Below are 18,667 nucleotides of genomic sequence, written 5' to 3' on the forward strand. Positions count from 1 at the left end.
AACAAGGACAGCAGTGTGGTAGCATTTTCTTCATTGGGATCCCCAGCAACCAGCATTGTTCCTCTGATTCTAGAGGCAGTATACACACACACATGTGGCTGTTTTATGTATGTGCTTTGTGCAAGAATGGACGTATATGTTCGTGTGTTTGTATGAATATATATGTGTGTGGATGTGGATGAGAAAGAGTGGGGTGTTCCCACCCACCTTTTGAATGGGCCTCACCCACCACTGGCATGAACTGACTGGAAGGTTAGAGGCAGTGTGGACCTCAGGCTGAAAAAGGTTTCCCACACCTGCCATAGATTCATGCAGTCTGGCCCGGATTTCTTGTCACTGTGAAATTGCTGTTGGGCAACTTTTCCTGCAGTCACGGAGCCACTTGAGAGACTATATTGTGGTTCCTTTGTTGTTGGTCTTGTTTTTATTTAGGGGGTCATTGGTCTCCTCTAAAGAAAAAGCTGTTGGTGCTGGTCTAATCCTTCCCTCCCTACAACAAAACAAAACCACAAGATGTGCAAAATGTTTGAAAACTCCAAAGTGGAAGGAAGGCAAATCACCCACCCTTAATTTTTGTGACGTTTTCATTGCACAGGCAGCTCTCTTTGCGCTCCAGAAGTTGTTTGAGGAAGAGTATGACCCCAGACCATTGTTTGTAAGTATAAGAACTGAAAGAGTAACCGCATCTCTGTAATTTATTAGTTAATGCTCAACCATCTAAGAAATGAACACTTTGTTTTACAAACTATACGGTCTTGTATGTTACCTTGCACTTCGAGGTTCCTTTCATTAAAGTTCCCGACATGCATTCTAGAGCATCAGCACCCTCTTATGATAATTATAAAACAAAATGCTTGGTTAACTTGGAGGTAGGCTGTATGAATTGTGTATTGATTTGTAATGATTTGTTGGGTCTCTGGACCGTAATAAAGATTGATTGATTGATAATTATAAATAAATATGTGTTGGCATTTATAAACTGCTTAATATTTAAAATGTCTCTTCAGTGGTATACAAAATAAGCAACAACAATGTAATTAAAATAAAAATGCAACATGGAGCCAGTAAAACAGTATTATAAAAACAAAAATAGGAATTCAGAGACTGTGAACAAATAAAAGCAGGGTCCTATCTTGCCGGCTGGAGAAAGCTGAGGCCAAAAAGGAGATCATTGAAAGATGTCTGAAGCAACTAATGGTTGCTTCTTCATATATTGCAGAGAGAAGGGCCTTCCACAGTACAGCAGCAGTAGTGGAAAAGCTGTAGTTTCAGAAGCTATACTACCTTTCCCCATTTGACTGTTCTTTGAGTTTAAAATATGTTAGTTAAAATATACTGCCAGGAACCCCTCTGGTTCTGCTGTAAATATATATGTAAATGTGCAAACTTCTAGTGTGCAATTCTGCATTCCGTGTTCACAGAGTGACTCTCACTGGACTCTGTCTTTCTGTGCCATCTGCTGTCACGTTTGCTCTTCCAAGTGTGCTGAGATTCTCCTGGGCATTCTTCAGTAGCAGCTGAAGGCCTCCTGTGTCTTTAACCAACAGCATTTTTTTGCCAGCTCTTCCATATGGCCCCCATGCACAACTGTCTGCTCCTGCTGGGAGAAGCCTGCGTGCCTGGGACAAGAGCGGACAGTAAGATACTAGCTGTAAAATGTGCTCTTGAATGGACCCTGCAGATTGCAGCATGCTGAGAAGGGCACACTTGGGAGCAGCTGGCAGGGGAGAAGAAGTTTGTCATAGAGCCCTGTGGGAAGCCTTCTGCCCACTGTGACAGGAAGGTGGGAAACAACCATTGTGCTACTCTTGTCACATGAACTTATCACTTTGGAAAGCTATCCCTTGAGATCCAAGCTGAGATAGACCATTGGGTTAGCTTCCACTTATTATGTGGTTCAGCTACCACTACTTATGTGGTTCAGATAATATACATCTAACATACTGGTTCATCCTAATGTCTCTCAGTATCTCAGATGCCAAAAGTTCTCCTGTACTGCGGTTCTTATTCATTAGAAGCACGCATGAGAGCTTCCATTAGATCAGGGTGTTAGGAAATGCATCAGCCTGGTTCAGTAAAAGATACCTTATATTTTGTCTGTCACACTTACAGCATCTTAAGGCTGCAACATGGAGGAGTTATAATTGATTGAACTACAGGTTTATTGACTGCATTCATATGTCATGATCCTAGTTTGCCCACTTACTATGTTTTAACAGCATGCTGGGGCACCGTGCATAATAATTCTGGCTTGGATGGTTGAAACAAACTAGGAAGTCACAGTCTGAACCCAGAATCGTGGTTTGTTTCTGCCTAATAAGCTAGGATCACTAGCATGCCATAAACTACTGCTTATTGTTGGCTTACGAATCTTGGCTTGTTGGAGAAAAACCATCCTCAGTTCAGTAGTCATGGGAAACCCAGCTTAATTGTGTCTTCCTAGTTTATTCCCCCTACTTGTGCCAGGAGAGGAGTGAAGTAGGAATGATCAGGCAGAGTGTGCACCAGCATGCTGCTTGTACCCAATAAACCATAATAAGCCAGCAACCCTGAGTTATTGTGACGTGCAGATGCGGCCATCGTGTAATTAAAAAGACTAGTATTTTGCAGTTATGTTGCTGCTAGCATCAGTTGTGTAATGCATTATTGTTTCCATGGAAATCCTTTGTGGTTTTGGAGTTTGTTCCATAATGAGAACATTGGAACCATCAGATTCTAGTTACAGGCAACGTTGGAAGCATAGTATTAAATAAGGGAAGGGTTGAGGACCTGTGGTGTTCAAAAGAATGTGAAAATGAATGCCTCAAATGCCAAATTATGGGGTTATGGGGGAGGAGGAGGAGGTTTTTTCTTCCTTTCTTTGCCTTGTTATAGAATAGGTGAGTATTCCTCTTAAAGGAGGGGTGGGAAGCTGATCGTCTGAGCAGAATCTCAAAAATCTGTTTAATTTTTTAGCATATTTGTGTTCTCTGTACAATTTCCTAACGTCCCAAGTGCAAATTCAGATAAAAGTTTCTTCCTCCCTCCCTTCCTTTGTCTTCAAATGGAGAAGGGAGCTATTCATTTACAGATCAATCTTTGTGACAGCTAAAACATTGTTTGCAGAGGTTGTTGCACAGAACCTTCATCATTCTGATTGCCTCTTGTTAATTTTTAATCAGGCATTGTTCATTTCAGATCTGCTGTTGCAGCCGTCTTCATACAAGTTTTTTTTTGTCTCTCTCGCTGCTTCCCTTGTGGTGTTTAGGTATCGGGAACCATTGTCGATAAAAGCGGCCGTACTCTCTCTGGCCAGACTGGGGAAGCTTTCGTCATCAGTATATCTCACTGTGACCCACTTTGGTGAGAGAAGTAAATTTACTTACAATAAAGCTATTCAGTATTGATAGGCTCTGTGCCAGTTTTTCTAAAATCGATTCAGATGAATGGGGGTTGCGGTAGGATTGTGCGGACAATGTTTGGACCCCAGTCTAATGTATCCATCTGTTCTGCTTTTCAAAGCACTGATTTTCAAAGTGTATAGACGGCCTCCTTAGGGACATGTAGACCTAAGTCACTCACAGCTCTCTCCTGGTGTGCATCTTGATGGGCAGGAGGCAGAGCATCAACCTATTTCCTGCCCTTGCCAATCTGTTGTCCGTTTCTTGCTGTCATTGCATATTGGCAGTCCTTGGCCCTCAGTGACCTTCAATGCATCCCATTTTGGATTGTCAAGCCAGCCTTTCCCTCTCCTCTGCCAAATCTCTCCACCTACTGAGTTTTTTTAGCCTGTCATGCCATTGTGATGTGGAGGACGGCATGCAGGGAGGGTCGTCCCTACTCTTCTTTCTCCCCATATAAATCATGCTGCATCTAGCCTGCCAAATAGCTGTTTGCTGGGCTAGGTGGAAGTGTGAGATGGTTGTGGAGGATGAACGTGTAGGCAGGTCACTCCCATGTGTTGTTCTCCATTTGTAAATCGTGTGAGTGTGAGTATGTGACCCGCTCTGACCACATCTGCTGACATGGGGCTTCCAACTGCCCACCTACTGCCCCGTGTATGTCTCTTGGGGGCAAAATGTTTGTTCATTCCTTCCGCCAGTGCTTAGGACCAATGCACTGATTTGTTGTTGTTGTTTAAGTGCAACCTTTTATAACTTCCAGTGGGAATTACAGAAAAGGACTAGGTACACGAAGCACAGTGAGAATATAAGCATTCTTGAGTCATTTTGGGGCCTGCCTTCCTCCTTACCTTACTCTTGCCACCCTGGAGCTTCAGGGAGATCACCAGATGAGGCTTGTAGAGACAGACAGAGACAGATGGTGGTGAAATGACGCAGAGAGAAATTCAGCAGCTTAAGGTGAAAAAGGAGCCTGAGCCAAAGAGAAAGAAGGCGGAAGCTTATAAATCAACCATGACTTAGCAGCATAGAGTGAAATTGTATTTATCTGTGGTTTGATAAGGATGACAGCATTAGCTATCCTTATCTGTGCTCCAGCATTTGTTGAGTAATGGGTCTATAAGTTAAATTCAGGGGTTGTTTTTTTGTGTTTTGTTTTAAATGGCCTCCCTTTCTTGTTCATTTTTCTCTTTTTTTGGACAGCCTTTCTAATCAATGTTATAAGTGTGTGTGTGTGTGTGCGTGCGCGCGCGCACACACACACACACACACACAGCTGTGTGGAGACCTATTTTACAAGTAATTGCATAAAACCACTTTTTAAACTATTTGATTAGTTTAAAATATGTCAGCTGTTAGCTTGTGAGTCAAGCCAAAGAGGTCAGAAATGTTGTTAGTGATCTTGCTATGCTGATACCCACATACATCCTCTTATCTTGGACAGTGTGGGCTGAAGAAGCTTCCACCTATTGCAGGGAAGCTACAGTGGTGCCCCGCAAGACGAAAGGGTTTTTTGGTTTTTGCGTCGCTTCGCTAGACGATTTTCCCTATGGGCTTGCTTCGCAAGATGAAACGTCTTGCGAGTTCTTGCGAGTTTGTTTCCTTTGTTCCTTTGTTCCCTTGTTTTCTTAAAGCCACTAAGCCGCTAATAGCCGCTAAGCCGTTAATAGCCGCTAAGCCGCTAATAGTCGCTACGGATTAATTTCGTCTTGCGAGGCACCACTGTACTGCAGAGCTTTCAGAAGAAGCAGCTCTGCAGTAGGTACAGTGTAGGTACTAGCCAGGTCCAGGATCAAATGTGCCTAGCTTCAGAGAAGGAACTATACCAGGCATCTTTAGACCAGGGTGGTCTCTGGTGCTCAGATACATCATAATGCCTTACTGGGAAAGAGGAATGAGTATGCTAACACTGCAGGGAGCTATTCATTTGGCACACACACCTCAGGATTCTTATTTACTGTTGGTTCCTTCCAGCGTGGCCCCAGGAAGGATTTTGCTGTTGTTGTTGGCTTTCAGAACAGAAAAGATGCTTGTTACTGGAAGAGTTTACATATTGCATATCTGAACTCCTGAATTTGAACTCCAGAATCTTGGGTAGCAAGTATTCAATAATTTCTCTGTTTGTGGTCTCCAGTAACCCTTCCGCTTTAAGCTGAAAACTCTTCTATTCCATTAAGCTTAAAGGTAAAGGTAAAGGTACCCCTGCCCGTACGGGCCAGTCGTGTCCGACTCTAGGGTTGTGCGCCCATCTCACTTAAGAGGCCGGGGGACAGCGCTGTCCAGAGACACTTCCAGGTCACATGGCCAGCGTGACGAAGCTGCTCTGGCGAGCCGGCACCAGCGCAGCACACGGAAACGCCGTTTACCTTCCCGCTATTAAGCGGTCCCTATTTATCTACTTGTACTTAGGGTGCTTTCGAACTGCTAGGTGGGCAGGAGCTGGGATCGAAAGACGGGAGCTCACGCCGCCGCGGGGATTCGAACCGCCGACCATACGATCGGCAAGCCCTAGGCACTGTGGTTTTACCCACAGCGCCACCCGCGTCCCTACACCATTAAGCTTAGGCAGGCAATTAAGAATACACCTTTCCATAATAGTTAGCTGATTTCTGATTTTAACTTTTTTTATATATGGACTTTCTTGTACTGTCTTATGTATAATAGTAAACAGCTCTGATTTTTTTAATGAATAGCAGTTTATAAACATTTCAGTAAACAAACAAACATATTGCCACTCATGGGCTAGATGCACAATTTGTCAGACTTACGAGCTTGTTGTTTTCATCATTAATCTTTTCAGAGTTTCCTGGCAAGAGGAATTGATTGTTAAACCACTCTGAGAATTGTAGTTCTGTGAGGGGAATAGCAGTCTAATAAGAACTCTCAGCAACTATAATAAACTACAATTACCAGGATTATTTAGGGGAAGCGAGGACTATTTAAAGTGATACAATACTGTTTTAAACATACAGTTCAGATGGGGCCTAAGAATTTTTCTAGTTCTGGTGTTGGTACTTAATTGTTGCGTTCCTGAATTTGATAGGATGAAACAAATGACTACAGGAAAAATATTTTTATTCAAGTGTATTTGAGATCTGAGGAGAGAACCTATGCTTAGAATTTGAGCTTAAGACCTGACTTTGTTCATATTTCTGATGCAGATGTTTACACTTAATAACCTGGTGAGAGGCTGCTGAGGCTCTTTCTGTGTAAAAAATAAAATACCGTATTTTTTGCTCTATAAGACTCACTTTTTCCCTCCTAAAAAGTAAGGGGAAATGTGTGTGCGTCTTATGGAGCGAATGCAGGCTGCACAGCTATCCCAGAAGCCAGAACAGCAAGAGGGATTGCTGCTTTCACTGCACAGCGATCCCTCTTGCTGTTCTGGCTTCTGAGGTTCAGAATATTTTTTTTCTTGTGCGTCTTGTGGTCTGGTGCGTCTTATAGAGCGAAAAATACGGTAAATCAGCCTCAAAAGAATCAAAGGTGAATAATTCAATTACACAATCTTAACACTATCCCTAGGCATATTAGGCAGATGTACACTCAAGTTCTTCCCTGGTTTAAAAATATTATCAAAAGCAGGAAAATAACCAGGTAGGTGATTTGATAGCAGGCTTTTGTGACTTCGACCTCATATATGTGGTGGTCTCAAGTGGTCTCCTCCAGCTACTGACCAGACAGACCTGCTTAGCTTCAGCAAGGTGGGTGCATCATGTGCCCTCAGATCACAACCTGGGACTTTGTGGGTGTCTGAATGGTTCTCTTTTTTTAACAGCAGTTTGTTTGTAACAAGCTAACAAACTAGTATTTTCAGTGGGGGGGGGGGGGTTTGTGTCTCAATCAAAACAAATAATATATCTACATACATACCTATAATCTATATTGGTCTTTCTAGCATCGGACTAAACTGTGCCTTGGGGGCAGTGGAAATGAGGCCCTTCATTGAAACTATTGGGAAGTGTACAACAGCCTACGTTATTTGCTATCCCAATGCAGGTATGGACAGATTTGTGGGAATTTTCTGGTTTTTGCTTATCATTAAGTGATAAATCTTGTAAATCAACATGATGTGCATTTCTAACACAGCTGCAACAGCTTACTTCATAATTATGTTATCTGCAGTCAACTTAATTGTTATGCAAATGAAGCTGCATGATAAAACCCTGCCAAATTCAAGACAGTTATTATGGTTTGAACATGTGGAAGCGTCCTTGGAGGAGGCCTGCTCTATCAGCTGCTGGTTGATACCTTTCTGTCTCTCCACTGTCTGGTTACGTCATGATGGGATAGATGGAGCAGTGGCTGTGTCTTAGCTGTATGAAGACTAGGGGCTATTAGACTGTCCATTATGCAGCCACATTCTTCATACCTCTTTGCATTTAGGAAATCTAGAGTATAGGCAAGGTGCAAAATGGGATACGGTGATACATTTCAAGGTTGTAAACCGGAGCTCACGCAGAGTGAAAACTCTTGCCTTGCAGTTTGTTTACCCCTGCTCTTTATTTATTTTAGAGTCTTTCTTACTCTGCTTCTCAGCTGAAGAGATCCCCAGAGCAGTTTACTTAAAATAAAGACAGACCCTGCCTGCAGACTTGCAATCCAAACCACGTGACACAAAAGGAGAAAGAGATGTAGAGGGAAGAGGGGGCAAAACAAACTGACACCAGTTCTTAAAATTAAACAGTTTTTTGTTATTATTTTTTTGCAATGACCAACTGGAATGGAAACCATTCAGGGACAGAAGAAGCTGGTCTTAGAGCAGAACTGATGGAATGCCCCCCCCTTCATCCACCACTACTGCGTGTGTCCTGGATCCTTTTGAATAAGCATTGCACACGAGCTCAGGGGCATAGATGTACTTTGGATCTCATCATGTTGGGCAGCTCTAGGAATTTTCTGCTACAGAAGAGACCTGATGTGATTTAGGACTTATGAATGGATTTTCTATATATTGCCCTTGTATCCACGGTAAATTAGGCTGGGATACAGTGACTGGCACAAGGTTCCCCAGTGAAATTCATGGTTGTGTGGATTTGCCTGGTCTATTTTGACACACTGGTTCTTTTTAATATAAAATATCCAAGGTAGCACAATCAGTATTAAAATAGTCTGCCCCATACTGGCTCCAATTTGTATATGGTTTATCCAAGATCTTTGTTTCTTTATGTTTGTGTGTGTGTGAGCACTGGAGAGTATGATGTCAGCAGACAGAACTGGAAAATGGAGTATAATGTTGTTCAGAATAGGGACTCTATTTCCACTTTGCCTTGCCAGTATCTAAATGGAAGTGACTTCAGTCCAGAAGCTCATGACAGATATTAAACCTCCAAGTGAGGCAGATTTATGATCAAATAGCCCTGAGAAAAACTCTTGATAGTAGGTTTAGGGGCTGAGTTGATATGAATGAACATTTTGAGCCCGGTCATATAATGCTTCCTTGGTATTGTGATGTCTTCCACTGAAGTCTGTATGCTTGAAATTTGAAGCACTAATTTTGATGTATAATTGGTTATGTACTATTATTTTCTGTGGTAAGCAAACATTTTCTGTGGAAAAAGATGTGAATGAATCTTTGGATGACACTTAAATTGGTGCCTACCATTTAAACACTGAAACAACTGCTTCTCCATTCTGCTAATGCATTTGCTGATGTTTTTGTAAAAAAGGACATTTGTTTTTAGAAAGAAAGGGAGGGAAAACCTGGAAATAATAAATAACCTTGAAAAGCTAATATTTTAAAGCTAAGGCAGGTTGTTGCCTGGGAAAATCTAATTAAGAAAAGACTAATGAGTTTTTTATTTATTAGCAATGTAGCACATACTCATTAATCCGATTGAAAACTACAGCTGCAGTGATGTTTTTTTTTCCTTTCTGAGCAGATCAAAGCTTTAGAAGTTAAGACCTTTTACCAAACCTCTCAGAAGAAAAACTTCCTAAGATTTATGTATATGGATGTACCAGATGCATATGGATGTGTGTTATCGAGCAAATTATAAATTTGTATTATCCAGCTGAAGTAATAAATGGAAACAAAACTCCCCTATAGTTACCTATAGATCACGTGAAAAGTTACGTATAGATCACGTGAGGTTCAAGCACTTTCTTATATTTCTTCAGGTCTTCCTAACACCTTTGGTGGTTATGATGAAACACCTGAAGTGACTGCCAAGCACCTAAAGGTAGGGGATAATATTTATTGTGTGTGTATTTATTCCAACTGCAGAGGGGAAAAATATTTGCATGTAAATCAAACCCTGTATTTGTCTACTCAGAAGTAAGTCATATAGTGTTCGATGGGGCTTACTCATAGGTAAATAAATTTTATAGGAATGGGGCTGCTGGTTCAGGATCCCAAGTTTGTCCCTGTTGATCTCAGATTATGGAAGACATGTTGGTAGACATGTGGACTCACAAGAAGGACAGATGGAAATGGTTTATAGGAGCCTCACATGACCCAGACAGCTGCTTTATACTAGCATTGTGGGGCTTTGCTTTGATTGTGCTGAAGGATATGGGCTGTGTAAAAGACAAGGAGGTACCTATGCAAAGAGTGACTTGGTTCAGGATAGCGCTTAAGCCTTCAGTCAGGCTGAGAGTGGCGTTGCCAGTGCAGTAATTCATCTCCAATCCTGAAGTGCTACATTGGTGACTAGGAAGGAAGTAGAGCTCTTAAGCAAGCAGAACTTGTAGAAATAATATAGATCTATATTTGAAACACACACTTGGGGGAAAAAAGGTGAATGTGACTGTTTGAAGATGAGAAAATTCTTTCCAAATGTGGTTGCATGGGCAGCTCCAACTATATTCTTGTTAGCTAGCAGGAATCATTTGAAGGTCCTACTGCACTAATTGGGCTCATACCAGTAGTATGTGACATTCTACTTTTATATTGCTGTTAATTCATCCCCACCAGCTCCTCTAGTTCAATTATATCTAAATACTGTTTTCCCTTATCTGCAGGATTTTGCCTTAGATGGTCTGGTGAACATAGTTGGTGGCTGCTGTGGAACCACTCCAGCACATATCTGGTAACTTGATATATTAACATCAGCTTCAGCCATCTATGCAGACAACCAAAGAAGCTGTTTGGAGGTTGGGGTAGTGGGTTGCTGCACAGTTTAGGGCTCCTAGACACATTCCAGGTTTGCTGGAAAATGAAGGAGAGCTGATTCTGTTTTCCTCACATAGCAACCACCACAATGGTGTGTTTATTATGTGCAAATCAGCCTTGGGATATCCCTGGCTGAGCACTTCGTCAATAGTGGTCACTGCATACCTTGTGGTTGCCCTGATAAAAAGGTGGCTTGGAGAGACTAGTCACAGCTAGCAGGCATGTCCTTGGAAGGCTATTCGCCAAGTGTGTTGGTGACAGCAACTACTATGTATCTCAGCAAGTTCCTTCATGGGGCCTCTTGCAGAGCAATCTTCTGATGGACTGGCCCATGTCTTTTGTTTCTGATCAATGTTGTACAAAGTGTCTACCCTGATCTGGGCTAATCTAGAATTTGTGTAGAGGTTCACGAGGCACTGAGGTTTCTTCATGCAGTCCACCTGATGGGTGGACCGGGGAAATCCATCAACGTATGAGGGATCTAGGGATAGGGAATGTGTGGCCCTCTAGATGTTGTTAGACTACAACTCTCAACAATGCTGACCATTGGTTATGCTGGCTAGGGCTGATAGGAGTTGGAGCCCAACAACATCTGGAGGGTCACACATTCGTGACTCATATTCTAAGAGGAGGAACAGCCTCCAGATATATTCCAGAACCAGGAGTTTTAGACTGCAGATGTGTGATGACAACCATTTGGGGGAAATTTACATTCATTGTCCTTCAGGCTAAGCAATCTTTTTCTTTCCCCTTCGGGATTTAAAGGACTTGTGCGCCAGTTGCAGAAAATGTTGATTGAATGATGCATGAAACCACTGCTAATTAAGTTAATTAAATTAAATATTTGTTCAGCTATAGCTACTTTGGTAAAATGTTTTTCAGCAATCTCCTTATAAAGTTAATTGGAAAACCTCTCTATTTCTTCCCTGATGGCAAGAGTTTAGCCATCTTTCTCTTGTAATAAAAAGTGATGGAGCTGAATTTTAAGGCTTCGTGAGGGAATGGGAGGTAGTACTTGAGGCAGTACTTGAGGTCATAAGTGACCACAAGCATTTTGTATTACTGTATATGCCTGGATGCTCATAGGATGTCAATAAAATTAAAATATGGTGGAAAACTGAAGAGAATGGGTATTGGTGCAGGGCACATAGCTTTTCGCTGTTAATAACTTCTGCCTGATTAAGAGCCAGCTTACATAATCATTTTATCTGGAGCAGTTAACTTCTGCATGTCAGGTATTGCAAGCAATGCCTTCTTGTCACGAAAATTAATTATACAGGCAATTTTGGGCACTCTTCAGTATTTCTTGGGTGGTGTTCAAAGGTTAGTATGTTAATTACTGTTTTTACTAAGAGTAAAACTAAGAGTTGCATTATCTATCTATCTATCGATCTATCTAGTACACTCCTGTGAGCTCCTTAGAGGAGAAGTGAGAGGGGACTGTAATAAGCAAATATGTATTGGTCTCTTAACATGTTCCAGTTGAATATAATCCATACTTGTAAAGCCCTGAGCTGCTGTTTTGTGTTTTGCTGTTTTGTAATGCAGGGCGATAGCTGAAGCAGTAAAGACATGCAAGCCTCGCATTCCTGCCTCCTCTTTTTCAGAAGGCTACATGCTGCTCTCAGGTGAGAAAGACTGATGTATCCAGCTGCCCTGATTTGCATTCTGTTAAAGTATGTTTTAGAATGCCTCTCTTTGCTGATTTACCTTGAGATATCTATATTTTACTGGGAATGGATATGTCATTTATGTCGTTATAGACTAGCTATTAAATTGAGAGGGTTTACAAAACCAAGAGAGAGAAATGGATGGATGTATTTAGATAATGTCTGACCACTGTAATCAAAGCATTGGTAAACTTAAGGCTGGATTATTTCAATGCACTCTATGTGGGGCTGCCTTTGGACCTGCTCCGGAAGCTGCCGTTTGTGTAGAATGCGGCAGCCAAACTGCTGATGGGGGCACATGGCTGACAACATGCAACAGCATTATTAGAACATCAACACTGGCTGTCCATTTACTACCAAGCCGGGTTAGCATAGGGACCACTTGAGCCTTGTATGCCAGCTTGACCACTGAGATCACATGTAGGAGCGTCATTTTCTGACCCCTGGAGAGACTCATTTGATATCGGCACAAAACCCAAGCCCTAATTGTCATTGGCCCAGTCCTGTGGAGTGCTTTTTCGATAGTGATTCAACAGGCACCTTCTGTTTCAGTCTTCAGACTATTTGTTGAAAACCTTTCTATGCTGCCAAGCTTATGCAGACAATTATGAAAACATTGTCTGTAATAGTTAGCAGATGACCTGTGATTTTAACTTTTTATGTGGTCTTTATATAACTGTTGTATACCGCTATTTCATTCAAATAAAATCAAAATACATTGCAAGTATTTTTTATCAGTAAATAGTAAACTTTGGTACACTAGTCATACCGCATTCTGTAGTTGCAAGGGGAATTAGTGCTTTCCCCCCATCCATGTAGAGGACAGACTTGTTTCATTAGTCGCATAAATATAAAGAAGAGTACAGGCAACCCTCCGTTCATGTGTGGGTTACATTATGGGTCGTCATGCATGTGTCAGCTTGCCCTGTTCCACCCTCTTCTGGTGCTCAACACAGCATGCATGTGCGTGGTTGCATGTGCATCAAACGCTCGGAAAATGGGAGTTGCCTGTATATTCTTGTAAATCTAAAGCATAGCTCATTATGCTTTGCATATGAGCTACATCTGCTATACAGGGGCTTTATGTGAATTGAGAGTAGGTTGTATGTTCTGTTTTTTAACCTGTGTTCATTGTTGTTGTTGTTGTTATTCCCTTTCAAGGCTTGGAACCCTTCAGGATTGGGCAGTACACCAACTTTGTGAACATTGGTGAACGCTGCAATGTTGCAGGATCACGAAGGTTTGCCAAACTCATCATGGCCGGCAAATATGAAGTAAGCATTCAACTTAGTTTGTCTCTGACTTACCGTATTTTAAGAGTTTGCATATTCAGTCTGTAGTAGATAAGTAATCAGCAGGGAACTTTTTCATGCGGTTGGTGGGAGTGTACTAATTTGGTTCAGCATGAAAAAAGGTGTCAAGGCACTTCTCTTGTAAAGGTAAAAGGCCTAGCATGGAAGCGTTTTTGTTAATAGGCATCACAGTACTCAAGCGTTTGAATTTCTGGAAGTGTGAGCTTCAGCTGTGCTTGGACAGCTGAAAGAGAGAAATGGAGTCATGGATTCCTGACTTCCACACAGGTTCCACACTGTTGCTTCTGCCTGCAGGGTTTCTGAATTGATACATTACTAGGGCAGTGTGGGAATAAGCTGCAGGAAAGAAGCTTCCAAACTCCTATGGTTATGTGCAAATGGGGCTCTGTTTCGGCCCAATAAACTATTTCAGTTCTGTGTGAAGCCAAACCCAAAGAGAAGAGGAATCTGCGTAAGACAAGAGAGGATGGGAGACACATTTATATTAATGTTTTATTTTAAGGGAGTGGGGAGCTGTTTGATGTAATTCAGAATTGGAGATGATCACCAACAAAGAGGAATATAAAAAGGACTCACTAATGCTAGGCCCAACTTAGGCATTTACTATATTTTTTACAAATATTTTTTTGTGATCCCTTTTTAGGATGCCCTGAGTGTAGCCAAGGCCCAGGTTGAGATGGGAGCTCAAATTTTGGATCTCAATATGGACGACGGGATGCTAGATGGGCCATGTGCTATGGCCAGATTCTGCAACTTCATTGCTTCAGAACCTGACATTGCCAAGGTTGTATGCACAACTTCTGATGTCAGATTAAAACAGATGTTCTTGCAGATAGAGCTGTGAATTGGGGGAGGGGCGTATACAGCATTAGGAATAATCTTTTAATTCTACAGACAGTATTTAGTGACTGCATTTCTACCGACTTGCCACTTTCCTGAAAGTTCATCCTATGGCACTGCTGTAGTGCTAGAGGTCCCACCAAGATTTACAAGGGTTCTCAACCACCCAAACATTACCCCTGATCCTAGCAAGGTGACTATGGTGTGGTCAGAGCCTGTGCAATTGACTCTGCTCATGTGGTGATGCAGAGTACTTAAATGCTGCAGTTATGCTGTGGGATGAGCCCATGCAGAAAAACAGCTCCTGTGTTGCAGGGAAACATTTTGAAGTGCTGGGTTATTAATGGCGGGAGGATTCTTGCTTTTCTTCTTTTGAAGGACTGCAACAGTTTGAAATGCAGATGACTCACCATGAAGAGTACAGTCATACCTAGGAAGTTGAACAGAATCTGTTCCGGAAATCTGTTTGACCTCCAAAACGTTCAGAAACCAAAGTGTGGCTTCTGACTGGCTGCAAGAACCTCCTGCAGCCAGTCGGAAGCCCCGTCAGACGTTCGGGTTCCAAAGAACGTTTGCAAACTGGAACACTCACTTCTGGGTTTGTGGTGTTCAGGAGCCAAAACGTTCTACTTGCAAGGCATTCGGGATCCAAGGTACTACATAAATGAAAAGCAAAGTGTTATGTTCAAACCTGAAACTGTAGCTAGTCTGATCTATGGTTTAGGGGAAACAAACTGGGATGATAAACCACACTGTTGGAAGTTGCATGTAAGTTCCTTCGTGTTTCTTTTAACTGTGGATTGTTAACATTCTTTTTTATATGCATAACTACATAACAGGTTAGAAAACATCAACACTGTTGTGACATTTTCCTGTTGATGTTTTAGTTGTTGACAAAGAAAAAAGTAGCTACTTAGCTATGCTAACTTATAAATTTGCACTCCCCCACCCCCCCGCTTCCCCGGTATCAGGTGCCGCTCTGCATCGATTCTTCAAATTTCGCAGTGATAGAGGCTGGGTTGAAGTGTTGCCAAGGAAAATGCATAGTGAATAGCATCAGTCTGAAGGAAGGCGAAGAAGACTTCCTGGCAAAAGCGAGAAAGATAAAGAGATATGGTGCAGCTGTGGTGGTTATGGCTTTTGATGAAGTGGGTCAGGTCAGTACCACTTGAACATACCTTACTGGCTTTGAGGAAAGTCCCATAATATTTTTGTTATATCCACAATCCGGAGTAGTAAAGGAGCTGGGGGGGCAGCATACATATCACACATTTACTGCACACTGAAAGAGCACGTCTCCCCCCCCCCAAAATATTTGAACTGTCATTTACTCCTCACAGAGCTGCAATTCTTAAACTGCAGTTCCCAGGAAAGTGGGGGAAGTGATGAGCTTTAAATATATGGTATGTATGCCATCTGGGAATCAAACCAGCAGGAAATGAGGAACTAACAGAATATGATACACCCCTGAGTAACAGAATTGATATAGGGGTGTTGAAATTACCATCCACTCAGATAATAAGCTCATTGGTGCCTTGGTGTAACTCATGGAAAATAAGAGATTCACTGATCAAACCTTGCAGACAAGAAACTTACCTTTCCTTCTCACTCCTCCCCCCTTCCCCCTTTTCAGGCCACTGAATCTGATGAAAAAATTGCAATCTGCACCAGAGCCTACAACCTCCTAGTGAACAAAGTGGGCTTTAATCCAAACGATATCATTTTTGATCCCAACATTCTTACCATTGGTACTGGAATGGAGGAACACAATCTGTATGCAATTAACTTTATCAATGCGACTAAAACCATAAAAGTGAGTCTGGGGAGTTCTTTAATGGAGGGTGTGGTGGGGTTTGATTATTATTATTATTTAAAGTATTGTGGTGGAGGGAGAAGGGGATCACACCAGAAAATAAGCAATGGCCTGTGTGGAATGATGCAGCTCTCTTTGTACTGTACTAGCTCCTCAGCCCTGCTTCGGATAGCAAAGATATTATAAATTATATATCAGTCTAAAAATATCCCAGACAATTATCTGTAGTGTAAATATACTTATAGTAATTAAATGGGGCAATTTTAGCAAAATGTTGGCAGATTAGCCAAAAGGTCTTTGACAAGCTACGTGAAAGCTGCCTCATTTAATTAGCACAGGCTCCATTATTGCAGTGTATTCTGTCTCTAGTTTGATTGTACTCTGAACAGGATCTCCTTCAAATACTTTATTATAAATGCGTGTGTGCGTATGTTACCTGTAAATAAAGGGCAAAAATATAGTAATTACCTATTACCATCTTTATTGGTGTGGATTTATAACACACCTTCTTTCTAAAGCCGGGGGGGGGGGGTTAAAAGCAAGGATAAGAATTCCTGTATTTATCTCTACACCACTCCTGTGAGGTAGGCCAATATTATGATTTGATAGATCATGATATAGGACAAAGAAGTATGATCTCCCAAAAAGGCAACCCTTCCTTCTGACGGACCTCAGTTTGGCCAGCTTGTGCTTCACAAGCAACAATGGCTGGGTAGAAATTATTTGCAATATAAACGCACACAGTAACTTAACATGTGAGGAGTCAATGTTCATATAAATAGCTCTGTTTGCATGTGCTAGTAAGCTAATTGCAGCTCCTCTGCAGGCATCTGTGTATGATAGCATGTTGGGATCTCTGTCCCTCTGTCCCTGCAGCCTGTGAATTAATCATCTTAGGAATTTTGTAGTGAAGGAGCCTTGAGATGGGACTCTTAACTCATATTTCCGCTGTCTAGTTACAGTCTTCTGTCTACTGGATTAATATTTCTCATAGTCATGCAGATACATCTGGCTCTAATATGGCCATTTAAAGTCAGAGGTGAAATTCCTTAGTTTAATGAATGTAAGATTAACTTAAGGGAAATAAATGAGCAAGTTATCTATAGTAATCTGTAGACTGACCTGCTCCTGTTTTCAAGGATTTTCACACCTTTTCCATGAGGAATAGCAAATAGAATGTTAAAATAATCCAAGTGGGACAATGCATAGCCTTGAATGTGGGATAGGCTATGTTTTGAGAGAAACCTTGCCTGGAGTGATAGCTGTTTTTCACCTGCTGTTTCTATGGTGCCCAGACACTGCTGTGTGCCTGGGTAGCTTACTGTCCTTTAGACCACAAAGATGTGCTTCATGAATTCACTGATGGCCCTTAGGCCTCTTGTATGAAAATAGGTTTTTATCATGAGCTTGCTGCTTATCCTATTGTTGTCAGGAAACTCTGCCTGGAGCCAAAATAAGTGGAGGCCTTTCCAATCTGTCTTTTTCCTTTCGGGGAATGGAAGCTATTCGAGAAGCGATGCATGGAGTTTTTCTGTACCATGCCATTAAGGTAATGTGAGCATTTTGACAAAACAGCTTCTGATCAGAATGCATATCTTGTAGTGTTCATTATCTTCCCTCTCCTATTCCTGTATCGTCAGTATGGATTGGACATGGGGATTGTGAATGCGGGAAACTTGCCTGTGTATGATGATATCCACAAGGAGCTGTTGCAGTTGTGTGAAGATTTGATTTGGAATAAGGATCCAGAGGCCACAGAGAAACTTCTGCGTTACGCCCAGGTAATTTTTATATTTTGCCTGCTTTCTTTTTTAAAATGCAAGCCGTGGCATTCAAACATTGAACCTTGGGGATTAAAAAAAATGTTTTATGTATTTGTCTTCCTTGGTGAGTGGTGCAATTTTTCTGCCAAGATGCCAAATCACATTGGGAGGTGGGGGTGGGGGGAATATTCTGAGTGCACATGATAATGTTATATGTCAAAGATAAGCAGGTCTGAGCCTGGAGGGAAAGTTGTCTGGCAGCCCTGTGGAAATTTTTCCAAAGGAAGAGCGAGATATAAGCATAGCAAGAAATACCTAGAGAAACCCATATTTGATAGTTATGCAGTCTCTGTGTTCTGTGTGCGCTGTTGTTATATTAAAGCATACTGTTTTAATATGCAAGTGTATACATGCTTGTTTATAGTACATTCAATGTTATTAAGAACCAAGGCACACATTCTGAAGAATCTCAATGTATAGCCCATAGTAACAATGCCATTTCAGAATGCTCTGTGTGTGTGTGTGTGCGCGCGCGCAAATATGATTTGAATGTTACCCTAAGTAATACTATGCCTTTTTCTTCTAACTTTCTAAACTAGTATCTGTTTCCTTGATAGTATAGCTACCCACAGGCAGGGAGGTTTTGAGCATTCAGTCATGCAATTTCCCCACATCATTCTCAAGTGGTATAGACTCAGGAAGACTATACCATAGGATTCTTCTGAACGTGTGTTTTGATGTAAATATTTTGTAGCTTGTTAAATGAGCATTTCC

At 41.6% G+C, this 18,667-nt stretch overlaps 1 protein-coding gene across 6 annotated transcripts in view; it reads left to right on the forward strand.

The window, feature by feature from the left end:
• MTR (5-methyltetrahydrofolate-homocysteine methyltransferase) overlaps positions 1-18,667 on the forward strand; it is a 58,966-nt gene that overhangs the window by 13,931 nt on the left and 26,368 nt on the right. For 3 of the 6 annotated variants that reach the window (XR_014546220.1, XM_083605998.1, XM_083605999.1), the window contains exons 7-18: positions 596-655; positions 3,248-3,342; positions 7,279-7,379; positions 9,501-9,562; positions 10,344-10,411; positions 12,043-12,122; positions 13,326-13,438; positions 14,121-14,261; positions 15,289-15,474; positions 15,951-16,130; positions 17,563-17,679; positions 17,771-17,911. Coding sequence is in view for 5 of the 6 variants with exons in the window: in XM_083605998.1 (XP_083462124.1) it covers positions 596-655; positions 3,248-3,342; positions 7,279-7,379; positions 9,501-9,562; positions 10,344-10,411; positions 12,043-12,122; positions 13,326-13,438; positions 14,121-14,261; positions 15,289-15,474; positions 15,951-16,130; positions 17,563-17,679; positions 17,771-17,911 (1,344 nt within the window). In the remaining variant the exon portion in view is untranslated. Of the gene's footprint in view, positions 1-595; positions 656-2,740; positions 2,880-3,247; positions 3,343-3,858; positions 3,969-7,278; positions 7,380-9,500; positions 9,563-10,343; positions 10,412-12,042; positions 12,123-13,325; positions 13,439-14,120; positions 14,262-15,288; positions 15,475-15,950; positions 16,131-17,562; positions 17,680-17,770; positions 17,912-18,667 lie in introns of those variants that run through there. The other 3 variants (XM_083606000.1, XM_083606001.1, XM_083606002.1) reach the window with 3 other exon arrangements.

Source organism: Podarcis filfolensis (genome assembly GCF_964270895.1).
Source record: "Podarcis filfolensis genome assembly, chromosome: 3".
Taxonomy (NCBI): Eukaryota; Metazoa; Chordata; class Lepidosauria; order Squamata; family Lacertidae; genus Podarcis; species Podarcis filfolensis.